Consider the following 27,668-nt stretch of genomic DNA (forward strand, 5'->3'; position numbering starts at 1 on the left):
GACACAATTGAGTTAAATTGAGTTAAAACGAACCAATATCCCAGAGTAATTCATTTACTCAAACAGTACACTGACTGAACTGCTGTGAAGAGAGAACTGAAGATGAACACCAAGCCGAGCCTGGTTATAACTTTTGAATGCTTTTTTTGAATGCCACAGACCTAAGGTTGGTCTCTTTTTAAAGCAGAAACTTAGCAGATTGATGTAGAAGTGAAAAAAGTTATAAAGATTATATAACAAAGTTATGTAAGTTTAAGTTTATGAAAATATAAAATATATTAATTTAAATATTCATTTTATTTCAAATATATATTTTACAAAACATGATTTACTCTAAACCTGGCTAGAAAAAATTATGTTCCAAATTTGAGGTTTATATAAAAAATAAAAAAGAGCTTTCAAGTGAGATTTTGTTTGGGCGTAGTACCAAGCTTTTCCATTAAATGACCATCAAACCCCATTAGGAACCATTTAAGCGCGCCTTCATCTCCATAAATGGTTTGAGTGACCTGAAACATGTTTTTACATCATTTCTCAATATTTATGAAGTAGACATCAAAATAAAAAGTATTAAGCATCTGTCTGATGTTTATCATGTTCATAATGTTTGCTACTGTCATGAACGTAGCTTTATAACAAGTAGGGGAAATTCCCAACATTAAAAAAAATAACGTTTACATGCCTAGGGTGTTTGCATCGTAAGATTTATAAACGCAGACTTGTTAGGTGATGTTTTTTTCATTAAAATCATACAATTTCCTATTAATTCAATAGAAAGTTTACGCACAATAGGGATTACCAGTATGGCGGCGCAGCAGCTTCACTTTCATGGCGTCATGAGCAATCCAGTTCTATATTATAGATCAGTGGTTATAGTTCACAATGCATCAAATTAGGATTAATCTATTGTTTTTTTCTATATATGCAAAACAGTTTTATACCTTTTTCTTCATGATTTTATCTATGCATCATTATAAATCAGTCCCCAAATATCAAAACTACAGTCTTTAAGCTTTCCAATGATATATAGTTTGTCAAGATTACTTTAGGTTCAGACTATGATATTACTGTTTTAAACATGTGATGGCAAATGGGCCCACTGGGGGGCCAGTGACAGATTTACAGGTTAAAATGATACAAATGTTTAAAAAAGGGGGTCTGATAAAATAAAAATGACTTCAAACTTTGAGTAACGCAATGTCTCAACTGTCTGATGAGAAATAACAAAATAAAAGCCTTTCATTAAAAAAAAGACACATTTTGAAAAGCCTGCAGAGCTCTTAAAAGACAATTCCCTGTTGCCAGAGACCAGTTTCAACTCAGATTAATAGTCCACTAGTTTTCTTTTTAGAGCTACTCAAAATCAAAGACAAAACTGGCCATATATGAGATTTTGTCATGCAACATCAGCTCGTACTGAAGCTGGCCGAGTCACACTCTGGGGTGGTGGACTATAAATCTGAATTGGTCTGTGAAAAAAAGGGAGTTTCATTTTTAGAGCTATTCAAAATCAAAGACAAAACTAGTTTTTTGGAGGGCTTTTATTTTGTAATGGCAAATCATACTAACATTGGGGAAGTGACATTCTGGAGTGGTGTACTGTTAATCAAAAGTGAAACTTTTTTTTTAATTTACAGATAAATATGGTTATGCAACTTCATGAAAGGGGTTTTAGTTTTTAGTTTTTTGCATCAGACAATTATTTTCATTTTTTTTTTAAATTCTATATTTATTATTACTCAACATTTGAAGTCATTTTCATATTATCAGACCATTTTTTAAACATTTGTGTTATTTTAAATGTATTCATTCATTCATTTTATTCCAGCGATGCTTCAGACAATGTAGTGTTTCAAGTTCTGCCGTTTGAATTTCTGCATGTTTGAAGACTGCTTGGACCAGTTTCCATTTGTTAAAAGGTCTTCAAAGTAGACACATGCTATGTTCCAGATGCTGTCATTGTCTTTCGGTTCTAATGTTGATGTTAATGTTGTTTTGAGGATCATGATGGACCGGCCGCCCAGCAGTTACGGCTCCATGCAAAGTGACGATCATGAAGAGGAACTTAATGACTTTGATGAATCGCCGCTCAAACAATCAACAAGGTACGCTTATATTCAAAAACACACAAAAAGTCTCATTCTATTAATAATAATAATGATGATTAATAATTATGTAACAGAGCAGTTTTTGAACTCAAATTGTCCCTTAATTGTTTTTTCTGTTCAAACTGATGGTTCATTATTTTTTGAGAGGTAAATAAGTGATGTGAGAGACATTCTTTCAATGTAACTATTTTTTTTTGTTTTGTTGTTGAAAGAAGTATTTTATGCTCAGCAAGGTTGCATTTATTTAATCAAAAATATAGTTAAAGCTATATTGTGAAATATTATTTGATTAAAAAAAAGTAAATGTAAAATAACTGTTTTCTGTTTCAATTTATTGTAAAATGTAATTGATTCCTGTGATGCAGAGCTGAATTTTTAACATCATTTGCTCCTTCAGAAATTAGTCCAATATTTGAATATATGACATATATAATGTAAAATAATAATTATAAAAAAACACATTTTCAACAAAACATTTTGAAAATACACATCACATACATTTTTTAGCTTTAATTTTTTAGTGCACTTCATTAAATGTTGCAGGCATAAGTTACATTGCATGGTTATATCATACATGTGTATTTTCAGGGTCAGGCTTAATCGCCCAGATTCGCCAGAGACCGCAATTACTGAACGTACAAACACAAACCAGTCCAGCATATACAAAGATGGACTGTTCCTGAGACAACCCATCATGCACATGGGCGATTATCATGTTCAACACAGGTACTACATCAACCGTGCACTCCTACATCTTAACATCTCTGAAGTCATGAGGTTCATTTTCACATTTCCTGTCATTCAGCATTAACAGAGAGCCCTCGATCATGGAGCCGTCTGAGATGCAGAGCGACATAAGAACAGAAGCAGCGATGGATGAAGAGTTGAATGACAGAGACACGGAGATGAATGAGAGAGGCGTGCAGGAAGTGCAGAATGAAAACGCTGCAATGCAGGTCCAGGTGGAGCAGGCAGAGGCAACGACAGAAGAGGAGGATTTTGATGAAATTGTTATACAATGTGAAGAACTGAGAGATCCTCCTCCTCTTCCTCCGGAAGGCGTCGGTCTGCAGTTTAAACACAAACACAGCTCCCTCACACTGCGCCATGTGTTAAAGGTAGATGTAGATGTTTTTGTGTGTCTGTTGAAAACCATAGAGGAAACTTTCAGTAGATTAAAGCCTGACGTATTAAATAATAGTCAGAAAAATAAAACTTTGAAACGGAACAGTTTATTGATATATAGATATATTATATAATATACATACATACACACACACACACATACAACTTTTATGGCTCATATAGCATGATGCAATGGGAATATGGATCTCATAATTGGCAAGGAAAAACAGCTCAGTTTTTTGTTTTTTTCAGAGGCCCAAGCTGAGCAAAATACACAATTTGGTGCAGATGCAGATATTTACATGGTCAATTATAAAATATAAAGGCGTTAACTGTCTATAAAATTATAAAATAGCTGATAGCTTGTAAGGGGATCTTGATAACAGTATAGAATATTTATGAAATGATAGGGATGTAACAATTCACTCGACTTGTACAATTCATGATACTGATTTCAAGATAAAATTTTATCTTTTTTTCTTTTTTTTTTTTTTAACAAAATGTAATTTAATTCTAATTATAAATGAAAATGTGCCTTTTGTTTTATTCTTGGACCAAATGCTGCACATTTCTTTGTGAAATTGAAATATGTCAAATAATACTGCTTAAATCCCAAATCAAATAAATAATAAAAATAAAATAATCTCTTCATATAAACAAACAAAGATGCTGCATACATTCAGCATGAGTGCTTCTTTATTTAAATTTGATTTTATAATGTTGAAATTTGAAGCGAAAACAGAATGTGTTGTCTTTTAGTTTTGAGAAACTATACTATATAAAACCTGTGCGTTAAACCAAAACCACAGAAGCTCTGAATGAGACGTAATTTCACTCTTTGACGGCAGGTGGCACTAATGGAGCAGCAGAAATACAGCATTTCATAGGTTACTGCTTTAAACAGAGCATTTATAAACACTACTTTAAATGCATAAGAGGCAAGATAAAAAGAAAATACCATCATAAATTTTCTGAAGACCGTCAGTTCCCCTCAGAGATACATTCATATAAACTCCTACCCCAAGTTTTATCGCGATTCATTCATCTCAACCAATTTGAATAGTCATATATTTGTTTATGCTCAGGGTGCATTGTTACATCCCTATAAAGCGATATAAATATAATTTGTTGCTCTATATCTCCAAATACTGTCTTGGTAAGATATTTAAGTGCTTAGTTTGATGAACAAATCATATAATGCAATGCAATACAATGATGACTGGGAGATAAACAAATAAACATTCCTCAAAAGGAAAATTGGACGTTTGTACAATTACATTAAAAGACTGTTTACTTGCTAAAACTGTACCAACTATCACTCAGGCGACAGGAGGCATAGAGTAGATTGTGTGTGACGGGTTAAAAAGGAAGGTTTTGATCAAGTTGATCGTTTTACATGTAATTGTAGAGCGCAATGTGGCCAATGGTTTATTTCTATGTAAACCTAAACTTCATATAGGTTTGTTTATGTTTCTTTGTCTCATTCAGCAAATGGTGGGGTGTCTTTCCCAGCTCCATCCAGGAGAGATTGCCTATTTTAAGCGTTGTCTGAGCACTCACTACAGATTCAGGAAGAACTACTCGACAATTGCGGATCTTAATGACCCACTGGATGTGATCGATAAAATGATCGAGGTCTGTGGGCTGGGAGAAACTCTGCATCTCACCATACGATCCCTCCACAACGTTGGAAAAGGCAATCTAGACGGATACCTAAGGAAGAGCTGTAGAAGAGGTACAGCAGCTTCACACATCACAAAAAAGAAAAGTAATTATCGTTAGTGCTGGACGGTTTGACCAAAAATCTGTATAACAGGATTGTGGCAGATTCGCATTTGAGGTTTTTGCCTTATTATGAATCAGAATGTATGAAAGATGCTGCATGAGAAGTTCAAAATAAAATTAGATTGTATAATTACACAATTTAAAACGAAAACAGAATGGTCTGTCTTTAGCTTTTGGAAACTGTACTACATAAAACACATCTGCACAAAACAAAAACAGCAGATGGGATGAATGAGACGCAGATTCACTCTCTGACAGCAGGTGGTGCTTATGGAGCAGCAGCGATATAGAGTTTCCTTGGTTTACTGCACTAAACAAAGCAGCGCTGAGCTTATAAACTACTTTAAAGGGATAGTTCTCCAAAAAATGGAAATTACCCCAGATTTTACTCGCCCTCAAGCCATCCTTGGTGTATATGACTTTCTTCTTTCAGACAAATCCAATCGGAGTCAAATTAACAAATATCCCAGCTTTATAATGGCATTGGGTGGATGTTTCTGTTCAACAGAAGTCCAAAAAAAGCGCATCCATCTGTAATAAAAAGTGCCTCACATGGCTCCAGGGGGTGAATAAAGGCATCCTATATATATGTATATACACACACACATTTTTGTGATTTCTATTATTGATCAACTTTTTCAAGGATTAAAAAAAATATTTTCCTATGTTTAAAATGAGTTTGAATTATGTTATAAAATTTGTGTCGGCTTTAGCCAAAGTACTTTATGGTCACTTTTGCTTATCTAGGCTGGAATAAAATGTAATTTATTCCTGTGATGCATTTCGTATAGAATGTGGTGTAAAAATAAACCTTGAATAAACTTCCTTGTCTGCATCTTAAGTTCCTGATTTTCTTTACTTGTTTTGTTTCTTTCTAGCTGTGTTACTGCATGACCTGAAATTAGCTTACAACAGACGCTATTACAATCTCTATGAAGGCCGATGTCGTCCTGGTCAACAGCGCTACATCAGTGACGTCTATGTTGAACCCGTAACAGTCATCAGAGGCACCAGGGAGCCTATCAACCCTGAGAATGAGGTCCTCAAGATACCTTATACAATCGAGGAGACCCAAATCAGAGCTGCAGACATCTTTCGACCCCTTCCTCACGAACAGAAACCAATCCGTATGGTCATGATGACGGGAATTCCCGCCTGCGGTCTAACGGTGGCTATTAATAAGTTCATCATTGACTGGATGGAGGAAAAAAGCAATCAGGATTTTCAGTTCGTGTTCCCTTTGCCGGCGAAGGAGTTTCACCTTGGGAAAGACGGAAATCAGAGCTTCTTAGAGCTACTCGGTAGCATTTTCGCAGAGGCTGACGACATTAAATTCATCGAGAAGCCCGATTGCTTGAGTCTGTTTGTTATTAACGCTCTAGAATGTTACAAGCACAACCTGGACTTCAAAAACAATGAAATTATCACAAGCGCCAGGACGAAAGCACCATTAGATGCTCTTCTCACCAGTTTAATAAAAGGCACGTTGCTTCCGAATGCCAGAGTTTGGATCACCAGCCACGTCACTGCCTCCCATCGAATTCCTCCGCATCTAATCGACAGGTATGTAGATTTAAGAGGATTCACGGATGAGAAGAAGGAAGAGTACTTTACCAAGAGAACCACTGAACCTGAGCTCGGGAGGAAGGTTTATAACCACATGAAGCGCTCCAAAGCGCTTGAGATCATCTGCCACATTCCTCTCTTCAGCTGGATGGTGGCGTTCATCTTCGAACGAGGGTTTCGAGATCCCGAATACGGCAAACACCCACCTGGCATCACAGCGTTTTATTCGCAGTACATCATTGTGCAAATGAACCGCTCGTTTGAGAAATACCGCGGCGGCAGCAGCGAGGCACAGGATTGGAAGGATGAAGATAAGATGTTTATTGAGATGTTGGGGAAAATGTCATATCGGATGATTCTAGATAGACGGGACTGGTTTAAGGTGGACGATTTGACCTCTGTTCACCTCACATATGAAGATTTGCGCACTCGGGATGAGTTAACCACTGAGGTCAAACGAAGAAACGAAGACCTTCGAACGTGGGTCTTCAAGTTTGTTCACATTACTATTCAGGAATACATGGCCGCTATGTATGTTTATGTGACGTTTAGAAAACACGGGAAAAATGTGATCGAACCAAGCAAAATGTCTTGGTTTCAGGGCACAAACAAGGATCGGTCTATGATTGAGCTCTTCCGTCCCGCCATCGACCGTGCGTTGGCGTCTCCGAATGGACATCTGGACATGTTCCTGCGCTTCCTGATCGGATTGTTGACTCCAGGAACTGAGGATAACTTGCGCGGATACCAGCTCAATCACTACCACCCCAAAGCCAAAGGCACGGAGGATGTGGTCAAATACATCAACAAAAAAATGAGAGAAAACCTTCATCCAGACAGGAGAAGAAACCTGGAGTTGTGTCTGGTGGAGCTGGAAGAAGGCAAAGAAGGAAGATGAGAAGAAACACAGCAAGGCAGTGTTCAATCTATGAGGTGGGACTGTGTAACACTAAACGCAGCGTCCCGCAGGAGCGACTCAGTTAAAGGGATGGTTCACCCTGTCATTATTTACACTAGGGTTGTCACGATACCATAAACACATGTTACGATACTATACCAGCTGAAGTATCAGGACACCGTGTTGTATCGCCATACCATGCCAACTTAGAGATGTATGCATATTATATAAGACCGGTTTCACACCGCATGTATAAGCAGTGCATATTTTTTTCAGGCCCATGTTAAAAGAGAAGAGAAGTGCAGGAATCGTTTCAGCACTGAGTATAATTTTAATGCACAGCTCACACTGAATTAAAGCCACACTGCATTATTTTTTATATAAAATAGACATGAGTAAACACAAAAAATAACAAATTTCACCATAAAATCTAATTTTAACCTTTTAGCGACTGCCCTACATACAACATTGCTTCTATACTACCTCTTTAAAAAAAATACAGTTGTGTCGCCAGTATTTTGGAGCTTATAGTATTGTGATATTTTTGTGTAAACCATGCAACCCTAATTAACACTACTGGTCAAAAGTTTGGATTAATTATGATTTTTAATGTTTTTTTGTTTTGTTTTTTTAAGTCTCTTCTGCTCACCAAGGCTGCATTTATTTAATTAAAAACAGTTAAACGGTACCACTGTAAAATATTATTTAAAATCTATTTAAATATTTTCTAATGTAATTAATTGCTGTGATCAATGCTGCATTTTCAGCATCATTACTCCAGATGCACATAATCCTTCATAAATCATACTTAAATGCTGATTTGCCACTCATGAAACATTTCTGAAGTGTTTCCGGAAAGCATCGTTAGCTAATTATGGGTTCAAGTCTAATTGAACTCAAGTCTATAGTTGCTTTTGGGAAACGCACCCCTGATTATTATCAGTCTTGAGCTGCCAGGTGTTTTTGTGAAAACTGTGATAAACTACTTTTCAAGAAAGAAATGAACACTTTTATTCAACAAGAACAAAAGTGACAGTGAAGAGATCTGTTATAAAAGAGTTCATTTTCATTCATCAAAGAATGCAGGAAAAAAAATTTCTAATGATATTTTGCCGTAAAAAAGAAGTTTTGAACATTGACACTAATTAACATCAACACAACTTCATATTAGAATAATTTTAGAATATATTGATTTAGAAAACTGTTATTTGGATTGTAATGTTTTACAGTATTATTGCTTTTACTGTATTTTTTATCAAATAAATAAAGCCTTTGTGAGCAGAAGACACTTTACTTAAAAAATAAAATAAAATATTATAAAATGTGAATTTATTCCAAACTTTCAACTGGTAGTGTACATCATTGACATCTACAGTCTCTGCTGCTTTGATTGGAATAACATTTTTCTTCACTTTTTTGGAGATAAAAATCCATTAATGTGAGTGACATGATGTGTAAATTATAAATCGGGTGAGCTGTTCCTTTCGCTCTTTTTGGTGCTGTGAGCAGAGAACATCGGTTTGCTTGTTTGAGTCAGTATGATGATGTGTTTGCTTCAGGCTTTTTTCAGCTAATAGGAATGGGCAATTATAGCACTAATAGATGATATCATTAAAGTGTGCACAATGCTTTCAAGGGGCTGAAGAACTGGAAGTGCACTTCATTAACAATCGCCGCTTTTCATAATAAAAAATAATTACATTTGTAAACATTCAGTGAGTAAGCAGTAACATGAATAGCTAGACTATTATCCTGAGAGAGCAGCACGTTATGATGTTTTTATTCATTATTCTGTGCAGATATGAGCAGTCGTTGTTTTTCATGTTTCAGGTAATCACAGAATATAGATTTGTATTTTTTTTTTTTTACTTGTGGCATTTGCTTCAGATTTACTCTTCAGAAAGAACTCACCTAGTTACTCATCCAGACATTTGAATAAATGTTCAGTTCTGTCCTGTCTGCTCATAAACACTGACAGATGATGGATTTAAGGTGACATAGTGATTAATAAGCCATTCCTTTTATTGTTGGGTTTTTTAAAGAGGAGTGTGGGTTACAAAACCAAAGAGTTGCTAATTTATGCATAATCTTCACCATTGTGTCCTTAAAAAAACATTTATAATAAAACAATGCCTCTTATAGTGGTGCAGTGAGGCTTTTTCTTGACATTTATCAAGAGAAAAAATAAATAAATCTGCCAATCTACCCCTAAATTAAATGCATATTAATTCTATATAGCAAAATATGTTTGTTTTCAAATGCATATTTTTGGGATTTTAAAAGAAATGCATAAAATATGTTTTTTATTCATTTTTAAATAATTTTATCTTTAATCATTTTTCTCTTTTTTTCCTTAGGCTTATTGACTCATGTAGGTAAAAAGTAAATTTTGAGGGTCATAAATTGCCCCTAAATTAAAAAAAAAAAAAATAGTTTCAGAGTATTAAGAGTTAACAGTATTATCTTTTGTATTGATTATTAAGTGCATTTACTTACTATATATACGATTCAGTATTTTAACAAGACATCAGTGATGTACTCTTTATATATTTATGTAATTTATTAATACATTTTACAAATGTATAACTCATTTGTGCAAAATATAACCTAATAGGGTGGCCACGTACTAGAATTAGCCGAGACGCTGGATTTTCCGATCTTGGCCGATGTTACACGAGTCTCTGCCACGTGCTGCTTCGGAAGTATCGCGTCAGGAAAGCTAATCTTTCATCTACAAGCACTCATATCACCAGTCATTTTTTTTTTTTTTTTTTTGCTTGTTTGTTTGGAGACATTTAAGTCGTGCCTGTGACCGTAATGCAAATCCACCACAATATTTTTTAGAAACTGACCCAGTCGTATCTTTTAAACATACGCGTCTGTGATTGGTCCATCCTTATATTAGGTGAGAAAAGCAGCGGCTGTCACGTGACAACACTTATTTTTAACAGCGCTTATTTATATTACACTTAAAGATGACAGAGAAAAAACGTATAATAGCCATTACATTGCAAAATACACAGTGAATCGTCAAAAAAATAACAAATACCCACAATTTATAACTTATATTTCATTCTCATTGACGTTATGCGGTCGCGTGACCATTATTCAGAATTGACTCTCCGTCTTGCTGTCTGTAATTAAGTTAATTCCTATAGTACACGAGTGCTGTCAGTGTTTAGACCAACGGATATACTTTTTTGTTGCCTTTTTCCATTCCACATGGTTGTCTGTTGATTCACAGCTTTCTGAAATCTCTTAATTGTACTTTCTTGTCATGCACTTTCACCTATAACTTCATGTAATGTAGAAAAGGGAAAACCATCCGTAAACACATGCTGCGTAGACTTACTCGGGTTTGGTTCGAATCCAACTAGGAATAAAAAGGGCAGCAAATCACTGAAAAGAGTGAAACAGTGTTAACTTGTATCTGATGAATTTATCTTTTATGACACTGTCTCGTGTTACTGTAAACATTAAACGAATCATTCGATCTAGCTTCAGGTAACTGTACTTAATATTTGCTAGACAGCATGCATTTTACAGGACAGTTTACATGAGAATGGATTTACAAGTTTAAAATGAATGACATTTTTTCCATGATGACAATCTATGCAAAAATGGTTTTGCAAACATTGAGAATTTATGCAAGGGTCAAACTGTTGCTATCATGATCGACAGTAATTCATTCTGCATGTTTCACAAACGATGGTCACAATTTTGTAACGTTTTTATGACATCGCAAATAAATGTTATTTAATACAATGCTGTAAAATTTGGTTATGGTTCAGGATTGCTAACTGTAGCATTGAATTGAGTCCTAAGTTTTGTACTAAATTAAGGCAGTCAATAGTAATACCATCCTTGCAAATCTCTTTGGATGAAAGACATCTGCTTAGTGGAATAATTCACCCCCCAAAAAAGAAAAATAGCTGAGAATGTGCTCACCCTCAGGTCATCCAAGATTAGGATGAGTTTGTTTCTTCATCAGATTTGGAGAAATTCAGCATTGCGTCACTTGCTCACCAATAGATCCTCTGAAGTGAATGGGTGCCGTCAGTAACAGTTTTGAAGTTAAAACGCCATATAATACATTTGTTTGTTACAAACACACAGAGTTTGTCTACTCAAGACATTAACTGATGGACTGGAGTGCTGTGGATTATCCTCTTGTTTTTATCAGCTGTTTGGACTCTCATTCTGACGGCACCCATTCACTGCAGAGCATCCATTGCTGAGACACTGATGCAATGCTACATTTCTACAAATCTGATGAAGAAACAAACTCATCCTAATCTTGGATGACCTGAGGGTGAGGACACGTTCAGCAAATTGTCATTTTTGGTGAACTATTCCTTGAATAAGTCTCTATTTTGCTGACATGTTGTAGCCCTGTATTCATGGCATGTTTTGAAATCCAGAAGTAAAGGAAGGCTGTCTAGTTGACGGCAGGTTTTAGCGTCTCGGCAGCTGTGTTGACAGTGAAGGAGGCGATGCTGATTTGACGTTTGACCTCGTCCCAGGCCTTCTGCTGGTCCACCGTGTTCTCAATGTCAAACAAAGCATCATAAATCCCTGGGAAAGACTCACCCGCATATTTATTGTGACTGCTGGGCGCAAAAATAATATGCCTGGAAGAGACAAGAGAGAAAAAGACAAGCATCTTTTGACACACAGGTAATACTTAAAGTGATCTCAAACAGCAGAGTGGTTATAATTGTTAATACGACATTTAAAAGAGCACTTTGGGTTCTTTTGAGCTCTAACACTGCACAATGTGTGGTTTATTCAAGTGCAGTTTCTAATTTAAACAAACCACAGATGTCAAGCATTAAACTTGATTGTGTAACTCATCTGTTTCAAGCAATTTTAGTCATATTTTTTGCCTGACTAATAATACAATTACTGAAAAAAATCCCAATGGATCTACAGTATTGTTCAAAAGTTTAAGGGTCAGTAAATAAAGAAATAAAATATTTTATTCATCAAGGATGCATCAAAAATCACATTAAAGATGTTTATTATATTACAAAAGATTTTATTTCACATGAATTATGTGCTTTTGAACTTTCTATTCATCAAAGAATATGTCTATATTTTCTATTTTAAGTCTATAGTTGTATCTATTTTGCTTTTTATAAATGTTTCTATATAAGTAGCTATATATGTTTTTTTATCATTTTTTTTTGTTATTTTAGTACAAGTTAAACTAAATGTAAATTAAAAATGTAGCTTTGGTAATTAGCTGCACTGCAAAAAAATGCTTTTCTCTGAGCATGTCAAAATAGTTTTGCTTGAAACAAGCTAAATAATATTTTTTCTGTTTGAAATAAAATACATTTATTTTGTTTACCCTATTGGCAGATTATTTTAAGAAAAAAGGAAGAAAAGCATTTTTTTCTGCAGTGAAATAAGTTTATTATTTTATTTCAGTTAACATTTAAATTCTATCTAGTAGTTATTTAATGGTTTTAGTGTACTATAATAAACCTTGAAGAGCTGTCAATGAGTCTCTGAACACAATGTAATGAGTGTTTGTGTTTACCTGTAAAATGGTCTCTCAGGCAAACCCAGCGGGTCAATAAAAGCTCTCTCTAAATACATCAGCTGATCATTTACCATCCGCACGGCCAGAGCACTGACAGACAGATACAGATAACAGCTGTAAGAAACAGGCATCGTGCAATGAGATGTGACAGAAGCACAGGTCTTCAGCTAAAGGCCTTGAGACTCAATCAACACCGTGATCCAATCCAAACCTACAACAAAACCGATTCAAACCTAGTCTGAAAACTAGTGTCATTCATACTTCGAGGTGTCAAGCTGATCAAGTCGCTGGTGAAAATCTCCTGCCGCAACCGTGAAGTTTTCAACCGCCGAGAAGAGAGAATCTAGAACATAAACCATTAAGAGATGAAAACAGACATAGGTTATAATCTCAACAGAAGAGTACTGCTGCATCCCGACTCTCATGCATTTACTCTACACTCTGAAAAATAAAGTTCTTAATTGGAATCTATGGTTGCATGAAGAACCTTTTTCAATGCACAAAAGGTTCTTTATACTGAAAAATGGTCATTTAGAATGGTTCTAATAAAGAACGTTCCTTGGGAAACCTGAAATGATTCTTTCTGTGGAATCATCCACTTTTGGAACCTTTATTTTTAAGTGTATAGAACACCATTTTTAAGTAAACATGCTGATTTTACTGATTTTTTTCTTTTTTTGTCCATGTAATCTAATGGGAAATGAGTTAATGATCACTGAATCTTCAATTAACTGACTTTAGCTGGAGAAAATGACTCCCTGTTACTGTCTTTTTGCATTATTGACAAACTATTTTACTGTTTGACTGCTTTGACACAATCAGTACTGTATCAAGCGCTATATAAATCTTCTTGAAGCGTCTTGGAGAGATTGGCACAGTTCTTCTGGATTGAGTCCGTCTCAGTTTGTTCTGTTTTTTAATGTTATTCCAGACAGACTGATGATCCATACAAAAATAATGTATGAAAATTTAAACTGATATTTCCTACTGACACACTACAGCAAAACAGAAATACTGTATGTTCAAGTGTTTGTTTTTATCTAACTATGGCACCAAATGACGTGATTTTTACTAGATGACAGCCACCATACTGAGATATTTTGGCTTCACTTTTGTATAGGGGAAGGGATCTTTTTTTCCAGTCTATGGAGAGCATGAGTACCGAACGAGACGCTGTACTTCTGCATGGCAGCAGGGTGTTTCAGTGCACGCTGGTAGATGCTGTTGGCATATTTGGTGAGAGACATGGCGTATTCCACACAGTCCAGAGGTAAGACCGGAGAATCGGCCAAACTGAAGATAAGTCCTCCCCGAACACGGGCCACGGCCTCCAGCCGGCGGAAACTCGGGTCGTAGAAGCGCTCCACGATCTCGTAAGTCTCATACACGCTGTGGTACACGGGGTAACTGCTGTAGCGCTCGGTTTTCTGGAGAAAGAGGGTGGAAAACTGTTTTTCTAGCATATCCTAATTTGCTTTGCTTTGCATTGATGCAGGTTTAAAGTCCTCAAACACACTCACTCGGTTTTTGGTGTATCTCGCCCTTCCAGATGCAATGCCTAATCTAATGAAATACGCTTCAAAATCACTGCCAGAGCCCAGTTTACTGATCCTACAGGGAGACACACACGTTTCTTAGCCATGTCATGTATCTCTGATCAGTCAGTTCTTATAGATGATTATGACCATCATCGTTCTGAAGCTGCTCTTCATTACCACGGTGCATCTCTTTCTGTGGAGTTGTCTCGTTTATGCCAGCTCTTATACAAACTCATGCCCTCCTCTCCCTCCTCTGGACTCGAAACCTTCAGAAACACACTATTAACATCACATGCATGCATTCATTCAGACAGACAGACAGACAGACAGACAGATTCTTACCTTCTTGGTGATGTCATAAACCAGAGTGTGTAGAGAGGGAGTGCAGTCGACTCTCAGTGTGTACATACCTACACACACACACACACAGTATCTAAACAAGCGACCTGAATATTTACAGATGAGATCAATGCTGCTTTTACAACACAGAGACACTCATAATGAAGTGTGTGTGTGTGTGTGTGTGTGTGTGTCTGACCCTCAATAGCAGAGTCTGCATTGATGTAAGCCACGGCTCTCTGCTGCAGGACTCTGGCGTGATCCTGCAAACACACTCCGATACAGATTACGGCTATTCATTTGTTCAGTCAATCAATAAAACAGTCGTTTATTTATTTAATGACATAAATTTGTTAAATAAGCGTTTTTGCATACAACTGTTAATTCATTTAGTGGTTAATTAATTTTATTGTATAGTGGGTAATTCATGTTTATTTATCAGTCATTTAATTGTTCATTCAGACAAGCATTTATTCAGTTTTAGATTAGATTAGATTCAACTTTATTGTGATTATGCAGAGTACAAGTATAGAGCTAATGAAATGCAGTTAGCATCTAACCAGAAGTGCAAGAATATAGTGTTTTATATACATAAAAGTGCATAATAAGTGAAGCTCTGATTTACAGAATGTACAGAGGAGTTGCTATATACAGTATTGAGCAGAGTACGTAGGGTTTTATGTACATTATGAACAGCAGCAATGTAAGAACAGTGGTAATAAATATAGTTGGTTGACTTTTTTCAACTCTTTATTACCACTGTTCTTACATTGCTGCTGTTTATAATGTATATATAATCCTACATTGCGTTCTTATTTATATTCTGGACATACTCTGCTATAAATAAATTATATTCATGACAGATAAAGTTGATCATTCATGCATTTGTTTATTCATTCAATCAATGAGTTATTCTTTCATCATGCATTTTTAGTTATTCATTTTAGGAATCATACATTCATTCATGCATTTTTGTCAATCATTCAACCAAAGTTTCATGAATTAGTTTATTTAGCTGCAATTCATTTGTTCATTCAGTCATGCATTTATTAATTCAGCCGTTCATTCAAGTTTTTTTTAATTCATTCAAATTATTCCTTGATAAATGCATTTTTACTTCATTCAGTTAATGAATCATTCATCCGTTCATGCATCGTTTCAGTTATTCAATTAATGGTTCATTCAATCAACCAGTGAATCATTCTGTTCATTCAGTGATTCACTGATTCAAGAGTTCATTTTTCCATTGAACTGTGCATTCATTTATAATGTTTTTTTTTTCATTCAGAGTCTATTTAACTTCTTCATTCCCTCAAGCATTCATTCATTCATTCATTCATTCATGTTTTTTTATTAATTCAATCAATGATTCACTGATTCGTTCCCTTCATTGTTTTTTTTTTGTGCATGCATTCAATCAGTCAGTCATTAATTAATTGATTAATTAATGCAGTCAATCATTTCTTTCATTCATTCATTAGTACCTCTGCCCATTCTGTGGATCCCAGCAGGCCAAACTCTTCTGCGTCCCAACTGGCAAAGATCAGCGATCTCCTCGGCCTCCAACCTAAAACACACACGGAGAAAGGTCATCTTAATTAAAAACCAAACTAAGGTCAACACACCTGAACAGTTATGCATTAAACTAGATGACACACACCTTTTTTCATGAGTTTTCCAGCTGCTCTCACACTCTCGTGCACCACAGCAGCTCCTGACACCGGATCGATCCCTCCGAACACCCAAGCGTCACGATGACCGCCCAGAATCACGTACCTGTCTGAACACACAAAACCAGATTCAACTAGACTGAATCAAACAAAACTCCAAAATAACACCAGATAAGTCACCTGGCTCCACCGCTCCTCTGATCCAGCCAATCACGTTGTAGATTCGGGTCACCTGATTGTTTGTGTGGATGTTCATACGCACTTTACTAAAGTTTCACCAAGACAAAATTCAATAAGAAATCAAGACTTTCTAGGCTTTGACTTAACACTGCATGCATACATTAATAAAAGCATCTGCCAAAAGCATAAATGTAAAGACAGCCTGCTAAATGTGTGTGTGTACTGGTATATATATGTGTGTGTGTGTGTGTGTGTGTGAGACAGAGAGAGAGAGATTGGCTCCCCAAATAAAAGGACTTTATATCAAACTGGCCGACCTCCAGAGTTCATTACAGAACAACAACAGAGCCACAGAAGTGTGTGTGATGTTGTGTGAATCTGTGTGTGGTGTGGGAAACAAATGTGTGTTGTCCCTCTTGAAGAACGCAGAGTACACGAACCTATCAGTCCTGCTGACATCACGCATAATGATGAGTTAACCATTAGCAGGAGTACACGAATATGAGCATGTAAGCGGATTATGATTGTGTAAAGCTTAAGTCACGCTTTATAACAGCAGGATCATAGGTTTTGGGGTTAAAGGTCAGGATTGTGCTGGGTTTAATGTTCAGAATGAGCATCCCTGATCTGACTGTGCATGATTAATCAGAGCGCATCATTCAACAGAGAATGATTCTGTAATGTTTCATCGAACATTTCTAATCATATCCATCATTTAATAATACAATCATGTCATTTTACCTCAAAATATTCTACTATTTAATATTAGAAATCAAATGCATTGTAAGGCAAGACACCACAGATAAATATTGTATTTTAAATCGGCAGAAACGACTAGATAAAGTGCGTGAAAATAAACACTTAAATGTGTATTTTCTCTCCACTAGTCTGAAAGACTTGCTGTGGAAGCAAAAATGATCAGTGCATACCTGCAGTGTCTTACATTAAAAGATCAAATGGAAGCTTTATTATGAATTTGCTGAAGTATTTGTCAGGAAGAAAGTCTCATACTTCTGATTAAAACCATCTATGAATCCCGGTCCGATTCGGTACGAGACATTAAGGGCACCTTTCCAGTTATCCGGCGGAAGAGGCCCTCCCATATGCCTAAAGGATGAGACATTATATAATTATATAATCATATATATTTCAGGTGAACTAAGAAACAGAATGACGATGATATAGCAATTTTAAATCAATTTTTTTAATATAATTTGAAATATTTTAGAATATGTTTTTTATTGTTTAATAATAATAACAATTATTATTATTTATGGTATTACTGAATGGGGAAAAAGTGTCCTAAGATGATTGCATGCTTGATTTCCACATAGATGCTTGTTATAATTATTATTAAATATTATTATTATTATTAAAACTTATTTTCAATTATAACAATTAAATTATTCCTACATTTTTATATAATTTAATTGTTATAATATATATATATATACATACTATTGAATAATAATATTGCTCCATAAAAATGAGTTTTTTTGCATATTAATAATAATAGTGGCTTAATTTCTATTTATTAGAGTTGGTCTCAAATGTTTTTAGCAGTGGCCGACTCACTGCAGCAAGTGAACTGCATCATGATATCCAATAGGATGCACTGGAATCTTGGGAAGCCCCACTGCATCATCCAGACCAGATCTGTAGGTGTATTCTACGAGACATTCAACAGACACGATGATCAAGACTGTAATCTCACGCAGAATCTCTGTGTGACACAAACACAGACCTTTGGCAGGGTATCCAGGTGTGAGCGGGTCTCCTGCCCCGTTCAGATTCAGCACGTTTCCTCTCTGAGCGCCTCCTCCTGGCAGGTTCCAGCCGTCGGGATACGGCTCCACGCCGTCTGCACAGTAATCCGCAGGGTCCGAGAACAGCACGATCCCTTTAGCTCCTGCTAACATCGCGTTCTTCACCTGCAAACCCATGCAAACTAGTTCACTCAAACGTATCTTCTGTCTTATATGAAACATGAAATAACTTGTTAAACATCACGTCCAAACTAATGAAACCTCACCTTGTTCCCACGGAAGATTTTGCCATATCTAGCGATGACGATTTTTCCTGAACCGTTTATTCCCAACTCTCTCTGCAGCTTAAAGAAATCCTCCGTCCGTCCGTAATTAACATAAACCAGCTCATCCTACAGTTCACAAAAATCTGATTCATTTGACTTCTGTAAAGTTAAAGTATAATGCTGTTCAAAAGCAGTCTGTAATCTTTTATTTATGTTTTAATAAAGAAGTCTCTTCTGCTCACCAAGGCTGCATTTATTTGATCAAAAATACAGTAAAATTGTGAAATATTATTACAATTTCAAATAAGTGTTTTCTGTGTGAATATATAGTAAAATTGAATTTATTTCTGTGTTCAAAGCTGAATTTTCAGCATCTTCAGTGCCACATGATCTTCAGAAATCATTCAGATATGCTGATTCGCTGCTCAAGAAACATTTCTGATTATTAATTTATTTTGAAACATTATAAATGTCTCTACTGTCACTTTTGATCAATTTAATGTATCCTAATTACTTTGAAACAGACGGCAAATATCAATATCAAATCAATAGCAGTAGAAGTTATTAATTGAATGTAACATTAAGAAGACGCACATTTATTTTCAATAAGATCTACTGATTAATCTATCACAGTAAGACCGTAAACAGTCTGTGTTTGATGTGTCAGTATTTGGTTGTGTGTGTATCACCTCTGGCTGTCCTTTAGCAGAGAAAGCACTATAAGGAGGAACGATATCGGTAACATCTTCATAACCTTCAGGGACCGGCTCAGCCAGAGAGGTCTTAAAGATCTGAGACATAGAAAGTGACACTTTGACCTCTATTTTTTATTACATTATTATTTAATATTATTTATTACCTCACTAGTGACAAGATAAATGACTTTAAAAACACACACACACACACACACACCAAATCTTCTGATGTCATGAGAGAAAGAACGGACCCACACTCTACAGGTTCGGTTTTGAACCCTATTCGTGATCTAGAACCATTTGGCCGTTTAAGGGTCTTGATTTGCTTTCGGGATTGAAAAAAAGTCACGTTGTATGTTCCTCGGATCACTGTTTCAGTGTCTTAGTGCATATAGATGGTTTACTATAGAACTAGAGAATATAATTTAGAACTTTAAAAGGTTCTCCAATGACATCATCGGGCTTTGTTTGTTCTAAACATTCTATTTAAAAGAGGATTTAAACAGATTGAATTTTGGTCCAGTATAGTGACGGGGACAATATAATGTAAAACGCACCGTTAAACCGAGGTCCTGCCTCTTTGTGGTCATTAAAAATCCCATGGCACTTCTCGTAAAAGAGTAGGGGTGTATCCCCGGTGTCCTGGCCAAATTCCTTCCAAAGACCCTTATTAATCATGGCCTCCAAATAATCCCCATCAATCGAATGGGCTCTATCTCTCTCTCTCCTCTCCAGTCAGTATGTACCTCATTTCCCAGGTGGTCCACTATGGAGATGTAATTGGGATTTGTTTGATTTGGGTATGACAGCAACACGTCGTACGGCACCAGCTCCACTGAGTCCAGCCCAAACCCCATCCATTCAGCCCGGATTTGTACCGCCAGATCCAGATTCTGCTGAGTTCCGGCCAGGTGTGGCAACCTTGTGAACTTCCTGTTTAGGTGAGACACACAAATTATGACAGACATGCTCCAGATCTAGAGTGGACAGCTAGGTTAGCAGGTTGTATGTTTGAGAGTGCCATGCACGGCAAGGAATAGTTGACCCAAAAATTAGGCTATCCAAGGTTGTTTGTTTCTTCATCGGAGCGGATTTGAGGAAATTCAGCACTAAATTGCACTTGCTCAGTAATGGACGCTCTGCAGTGAATGGGTGCCATCAGAACGAGAGTCCAAACATCACAATAATCCCACCCACATATTTGTTCAGGACTGTTTTTGGCTTGTAAACGGCGCTTGATCTGTGCAGATTTCTCTCCTGATTCAGACCAGACCACTTTTACACCAGAGAAAGCAATATTGTGGATGGACTGGAGTGGTGTGGATTATTGTGATGTTTTTATCAGCTGTTTGGTCTCTCATTCTGACGGCACCCATGCAGAGGATCCACTGGTGAGCAGGTGATGTAATGATACATTTCTTCAAATCTCTTCTGATGAGGAAGCACACTAGTCTACATCTTAGTTACCCTGTAATTTAGTACATTTCCAGTGAATGTTCATTTTTGGGTGAATTACTACTTTAATGATATCATGCAATAACATCAGGACTAGTTTATTTAGAGCATGCAACCAGCTTTTTCCCACCTGAGATGGTGTTTAATATTCTCTGCCTGCATCTCATCTAGAAAGTCGTGCAGGAAGCTTTTTGATACATGTCCATGATTGACAGTACTAGGTCGAGCAAACCAACCTACAAAGAACAGTAATGAGAAACAGACACCTGTTACACCAAACCACGTCTGAGCAATATTAGTAATTAATCTCCACAGGAGCAAAAAATGATGAATTCTGATAGATAATTCCCTAAAAGTGTCCAATATCACAAATGCAATCCAGTATTTTTGAAAGCAACAATAAACAAAGCAATAGTGTTATGGAAATTTTTAGTTTTGTTAATCTTGCATTGATTGCATTAATCTCATTAAGTATCTTTTTAAACATACAATGAATAAGGTAGTATATATAGTCCATAGGGACATTGAGTTATTTTATGTAACTTGGGCACACAACTGCTTTAGGTTGAAAAACAACAATTAAAGGGGAAACTATGTACCAGGAATGGGCAGTTTTGGAGAGTAACCAGACGTCTACGATGGATGAGATGTGGATGTGTTATTATGGGTTGATGTGCACTGAGCAACATGATTGGCTCAAAGGTCCTAGTCTGTCCTTCAATGTATCTTTTTACATACTCTAAAATGTGGACTGTGAGTCTGTGTGTTATCACTTTGCACACAGACTCAAGCTGTGTGTAAACCAGATCATTCTCTGCAGAGAATTAAAGCAATACAAAGAGAAAACTCTGTTTGGTTTTTCATTCTCAGTCACTGCAAATTGTTATTGAACTAGAATTTCCACGACAAACTTGGCAATGAGTGACAGCATTCCACAGCTGATCGTCCTTAACAATATAAAAGAGAGCTTGGAAAAATGTGAAAACAAATTAAGAGAATATAAAAAGCGAAAAACAAGCAAAAAGACAAGTTTCAGAAACATAGGAATTTTTATTTTACTTTTTGAATAACAGATGTGAAGCAGCAGAACGCTGAGAAATAAATTTCAATGCTATTTTGGAAAGAACTGAAAAATGATAGTTCTGTAGAAAATGCTGACAAAAGAACAGATCATACCATTCAGAATTCTTCTCTTTATTCCCTTAGACAATTGCATCAACCACCACAGCTGCCTCCATCCTACAGAGAAACTGCATCTGCACCGCAGTCCTTGCCGCCCGACGAAAGACAAGCACAACTTCGACAGCATCATCATCATCCAAACCATCTGCTCTGCCACCAGCAATGCCATCGGAATGATGAAATACTTCATGGCCGGAGTCAGCACCAGATCTAAAGCTCATGAGAGAGTGACACTGCAGCCAGACAGACTGAACGAGAAGAAACTGGAGGTAAAAGGAGAGTACGTCAGAACTTCCCCATGATTCAAGCGGCTTGGCTGAATAGAACTGTGATGGTCTCTCAACCATGGAATGAGAAAGACTTAAACGAGGCAAAACAAAGCATATCGTCAAGCAGTGGAAACACTGTGTCAACGGATCAAGACTGACTTTCCAGTCAAAGTGAACACCATCGAAATCACGCAGAAGATGCAGTGGACAAAGACTGTCTCAGACTGATCCAGATGTTTGCTTTTACTGGTGGAGAGGGGACATTGAAAAATTTCACTGTGCACATTTGATCAGCCAAACGGCGGCTGGACCAGAGAAAGCTTAGGCAGACTGACAACAGACTTTCACAGCAGAAGCTGGAGAAGAAGGGGGGAGTCGGGAGCAAAGTTCACCAAGGCCACGCAGCACAAACAGATAAGTCTGAAACAGACACATTTTCACTAAAGCTCAATGCAATGAAGAAAGTCTGCTTGCTCATGTTTCTGCTCACTGCAAAGAAGATATGCTTGCTCATTTTTCCTTTCTTAGCAATGAAGAAAAATGCTTGCCTTAATACATGATCACATTGGAAGATTAGAAAAGGATAAATCTTCTCTCGACAAGAACATAGGCACATAAATTAGCTTATAAACAAACGCCACAAAGATTATGGGTTAATGGAGTTGAAAGGGCTGGCAACTCTAATTAGAATGGATGAAATAGATCCAATTCCAAAATTAAGTGGAATTTTAGTTTGGTCTACTACCAAATTGCCTGAGAGCTGTTGCATCTTCAGAAAAAGCTATTTTAGCTTCAAGGGAGATTGTGGGGTACTCTGATGTGACTTTGCTCATGCCACACACGGTCTCTGTGATCCTGTTGGAACAGAAGACATCCCATTTGTCAAAGGCCAGGTGGCTCAGGTTCAATGCAATTCTATTAGAATTGCCAAAAATCACAATTAAAAGATGCACAGTGTTAAATCCAGCTACACTGCTCCCTACAAAGCAGGATTGGGAAGAACATGATTGTGTTGCCACATTTGAACAGGTCTGTCAACCAAGACCAGATTTAAAAGAATGGCCCCTTAGAAAATGCTGACTTAATTCTATTAATTGATGGTTCAGCATCTAGAGACCCGTAACCACTGCATATGCAACAATAAGATCTGGAGCGCTCCCCGCGCATTGCTCTGCGCAAGCGGCTGAATTGGTAACATTGATGGAGGCTTGAAAAATTGCTGATGGACAAACAGTTACCATTTATACAAATTCTTGTTATTATTTTGGGGTTTGTGGAAACACAGGAAAAGTTTAAAGTCTGATGGTAAGCCTGATCTAATTCATGATAAAATAGCAGCATTGTTAGAAGCAATTTTGCTACCAAAGTTAGTTGCTATCTGCAAATGCGTCACACATTCCAAAAGTTATGATTTTGTGGTTTTTTAGGTAACAAGTAAGCTGATACCACAGCGAAGGACGCAGCGATGAGAACAGAACCTTTTTTTTACCTGTGTAACATTTAACAATGATTAAGGCCCAATCCCAATTCTATTTTAAAAGATTAGCGTGGCCATATTTTGATTAGCGAAAACCAGGACATTCCAGGCCCAGCAATGAGAAACATAAATGATACTCAAAGTTTACTCAAAGATGCCTTATAATTTCAATACATTTAAAGTATGCCTCCTCAGTATTTCGTAATAACAATTCATACAATCTACAACCAAAGACACAAATTCAGAATTCTCAGAGGTTGCTCAACATGTTTTATTATGACAAGTTTAAAAAAAGAACGAATGAAATAATGATAGAAATAATGTCTCTTCTGTATTAGAAAAATTAATAAATAAATTACAAATAACTGAAAAATACCTCTGCTATATTAGCAATCCAAAAAAAATAAAAAATAGAAAAGCTCTCACAAACTTACGAAAACTAACAAAAAATATCAATATCTTTAGTTTCCTTCCTCATCCTCATTTTCCTCTTCATCCTGTTTCTCTTCCTCATCCTCCTTGTTTGCCCATCTATATTTTGCTGTAGAGCTGCTCTTTCCCAGCAGTTTGTTGTTGCTTAACAAATAAGTCTTTGCCTCCCACTTGTCCCAGCCGGGAGAGTAAGTGGGGAATTTCTTCTGTTGCTCATAGGTTCATGTGTATTTGCACATCGGCATGTTGCAGGCAGAAGTGCTCAGATGGCTGTCTGCTTGCTTGTTGTGACTGTGCAGTGTGCCCTATTGCTAGTCAATGTAATGTCCCAATAAAAAACAATGAAAACCATCATCACTTTCATCACTTTATAAAAAACAACCAGGACGGCCAGGACAGGACGTGTAAACAGGACGTTTGGTCACCCTAAAAAAAGATAAACGTACAGAAGCGAATACACGCAACTTCCATTTCCATTTCCATTTCCATTTCTCTCTCTCTCTCTCTCTCTCTCTCTCTCTCTCTCTCTCTCTCTCTCGAATAGGCAATCTTTGAGAAAATGGTTTAGCAATTTCTAATTATTGGGGGGATTAGCCCCCATCAATATGACGTTATGATATGACGTTAGCAAATATTAGCGATTTTTGCAGACATTTCTTTGAGTAACATGACCGTTAATATGAACTCAAAATTGAATGTAACATAAAAAAAATGATTTGGAGAGTAACCAGGCATCTACGATGTAATGTGGATGAGATGTGGATGTGTTATGGGGTGGTGTGCACTGAGCAACATGATTGGCTCAAAGGTAGTCTGTCCTTCAATGTATCTTTTTACATACGGTACTCATTAAAGCAATACCAATTCAAAACTCTGTTTGTTTTTTTTATTCTCAGTCTCTACAGATTGTTATTGATTTAGAATTTCCGAGACAATGGGTTTCCACAATTTATATCGAATGAATTTCCATGACTTTGTCCATGCAAATGTACTTATTCGCATTCTATGCGATATTTAAAATCCAAACATTAATAGAAAAAAATGACATTGCAAAAATAAATTTCAATTACTTTTAAAGATTAGAAAGTGTATTTTCAGGTTTTCCATAATTGTGTTACACATTCTTCAAGATTATCTTCTTCATAATTAACTTCTTCAAGACTGCAAACATTCATATCCAAAATAATGCTAGGCTTATGACACTTGTTTTAGATAAAGATGTATCCTGAATTTGACCATAAGCAACGAAGAGCAAATAAATCCACGAGTTAATGCTTAATATGAAGGATTTAACAACTTCAACAAAATTTTCAACTATCTTCTGGTAAAATTATGCACAGTGGACAGTCTAATACAACTTGATTCTAAAGTGTGCCATTGCAGATAATTATAAAAAAATAATTATAATAAAGGTAGAGAAACTCACCAATAATAAAGCCAATCAAGAAGAAAGCCGTGATTGCCGTAAACCGGCAGATCCAATTGATTAATTTGTCCTCAGAACCCATTTGATTAAGCACCACACATAACGCGTTGGAAGTTGGGAACTAGTTCTAGGAGGCGAGAAATGTAGGCGATTCTTGGTTGGCTTGTGTTCATTAGTTCATTGTAGCGAATCGATTCGTTTGAGTGAAAATGATTCACCAATTCGCTTGATTTATTAAGCAAAATAAAAGTTGCCGTGCAGCATTTTACGCGTTCCTTCGGAAATATAACTACATAAATTAGACTTATCTGGTTAGTTATTACCAAAAATCTCTAAGAAGCTATCAAATTCTGACTATTTGAAACCAGTTTGGTGAGCAAGAACACTCACGTTTAACTCGTGTTGTTTTCAGTTTTTCACTCTTAATCACATTGATTCAGTTACATTGGTTGTTTCAGACGGTGGTTATTTGTATTATACCAATACATGGCCAAAGGTTGTATTTGTACTAAAAGTGACCTGCTTGCCACTTCAAATGAATCGATTCAGAAGAATGATTCTAAAGATTCTAAAATCGCCGGTTCAGTCAGAATTCATGTCTGTAGTTCACACACGTAATATACAAACGTGCACAAAGTGACTCCTAAAATATTACAATTTCAGTTAATCTCTAATAATATTAGTAAAAGTAAAGTGCAAATGTCGGTAAACGGAATTAATTTGTTGTGTGGTCAGCAGCTAGACCTATTGCTCAATGGCGAATCGACGCTCGGGGAGTTGAGGAATCCGGGTTCTCTTGTGGGTGGAGGGTTATTGTGTAATTTCTTAGTTTTAATTAGATTTACTGGCAGGACACAGCTGGATGCGTGAAATGAAAATAGAGCTAACCATTTCGACGCTGGCACTCGCTAAGCAATAGATGGCGTCGTTGGCCCATGTTTGATTCATTTTATCCGACAAAAAGGTGCTAATCAAACCGCTCCAAGAAACAAATGATTGGGTCCTAAATAAAGAAAGAAAGTTTCAGTAGCCACAAGAAGAAAAGAAAATAGATATAAGTTAACAAAGAAGTCATGAATAGAAGTAAGAACTACTGGCAAGAACTCTAGCAGCTGCATTTTGGAATAACTTGTTTATTGAACATATGAAATAAGATTTTTGAAGGATAAGTTGCAGTTAAATAAAACACCCAGGTCTTTAACTGCAGATGCTGACATAGTATCCTAGTTGGGAATTACATTCTAAGTGAATCTGTGTACCGGATTTGGTCCAATAAGTAATACCTCAGTCTTCTCTGAATTTAATAGGAGACAATGCAATGACAATTACTGGTCCTCCAATGTTTTATATCTTTAATACATTTCTTTCAACTTGTTCAGTTTAGAAATTTCATCTGGTCGTGATGAAATATATAACTGAGTATCATCAGCATAGCAGTGGAAACTAATGCCATGTTTTCTAATAATGTTGTCAAGTGACATTATGTTTATTGAAAGTATCAGAGGGCCTAAAACGGATCCTTGTGGCACCCTATATTCCAAGTAAATAATAAGACAAGAGTTTAGTGTTTTTACTCCTCAGATCAAAATCATAACTTTCAGTAAGTGTTTCATTCCTATGTATTATCATTTTAAAAGTAAATAAACATTATAAAGCTAGATTAAGTGGATAAAAAATAGTCAAGAGTTTAATGTTTAATTTTAATGTTAAAGAAATAGATAGATAGACATATAGTTTGTCGATATGAATATATATATATATATATATATATATATATATATATATATATATATATATATATATATATATATATATATATGATACTCATTTTATTAGAAGTATTAGAACACACTCAATATTTTTTTTATTACTCAGGGGCCCTAAAACGCCCTAAAGACTTATTACTGATGAGCAAACGCTATATAAAAATGTCTTGCAGACGT

At 36.2% G+C, this 27,668-nt stretch overlaps 2 protein-coding genes across 4 annotated transcripts in view; one reads left to right on the top strand and one right to left on the bottom strand.

Annotated features, from left to right (window-relative positions):
• Positions 1-8,001, top strand: part of nlrc3l (NLR family, CARD domain containing 3-like) — an 18,797-nt gene extending 10,796 nt beyond the window's left edge. For 2 of the 3 annotated variants that reach the window (XM_059533966.1, XM_059533967.1), the window contains exons 3-7: positions 2,001-2,105; positions 2,697-2,834; positions 2,914-3,226; positions 4,722-4,968; positions 5,897-8,001. In XM_059533966.1, coding sequence (XP_059389949.1) covers positions 2,001-2,105; positions 2,697-2,834; positions 2,914-3,226; positions 4,722-4,968; positions 5,897-7,482 — 2,389 coding nt within the window. In that variant the 3' untranslated portion in view covers positions 7,483-8,001. Of the gene's footprint in view, positions 1-1,999; positions 2,106-2,696; positions 2,835-2,913; positions 3,227-4,721; positions 4,969-5,896 lie in introns of all 3 variants that reach the window. The other variant, XM_059533968.1, reaches the window with a different exon arrangement.
• A 3,486-nt stretch (positions 8,002-11,487) lies between these two features.
• LOC132123154 (glutamate carboxypeptidase 2-like) lies at positions 11,488-26,487 on the bottom strand. Its single transcript, XM_059533715.1, has 19 exons — positions 25,726-26,487; positions 21,070-21,175; positions 20,231-20,417; positions 19,479-19,580; positions 18,790-18,915; positions 18,502-18,688; positions 18,333-18,426; positions 17,769-17,864; positions 16,758-16,843; positions 16,568-16,687; positions 16,392-16,474; positions 15,107-15,170; positions 14,911-14,978; positions 14,746-14,834; positions 14,551-14,641; positions 14,193-14,457; positions 13,292-13,373; positions 13,028-13,120; positions 11,488-12,113 (listed from the first exon to the last, which is right to left on the bottom strand). Exons 1-19 carry the CDS (start codon positions 25,805-25,807, stop codon positions 11,921-11,923), a joined length of 2,214 nt encoding a protein of 737 aa, XP_059389698.1. The 5' UTR covers positions 25,808-26,487; the 3' UTR covers positions 11,488-11,920.
• Positions 26,488-27,668: the final 1,181 nt, after the last annotated feature.

The sequence above is a fragment of the Carassius carassius genome, chromosome 41, assembly GCF_963082965.1.
Source record: "Carassius carassius chromosome 41, fCarCar2.1, whole genome shotgun sequence".
Taxonomy (NCBI): Eukaryota; Metazoa; Chordata; class Actinopteri; order Cypriniformes; family Cyprinidae; genus Carassius; species Carassius carassius.

Coding starts and splice junctions, on each gene's coding strand:
- LOC132123154 (XM_059533715.1), bottom strand. CDS start 25,807: ATGGGTTCTGAGGACAAATTAATCAATTGGATCTGCCGGTTTACGGCA. Junction 16,844..17,768: donor ATAGATGGTTTTAATCAGAA/GTATGAGACTTT, acceptor GTGAAACTTTAG/TAAAGTGCGTATGAACATCC. Junction 13,374..14,192: donor GAAGTACAGCGTCTCGTTCG/GTACTCATGCTC, acceptor TTTATGTTCTAG/ATTCTCTCTTCTCGGCGGTT.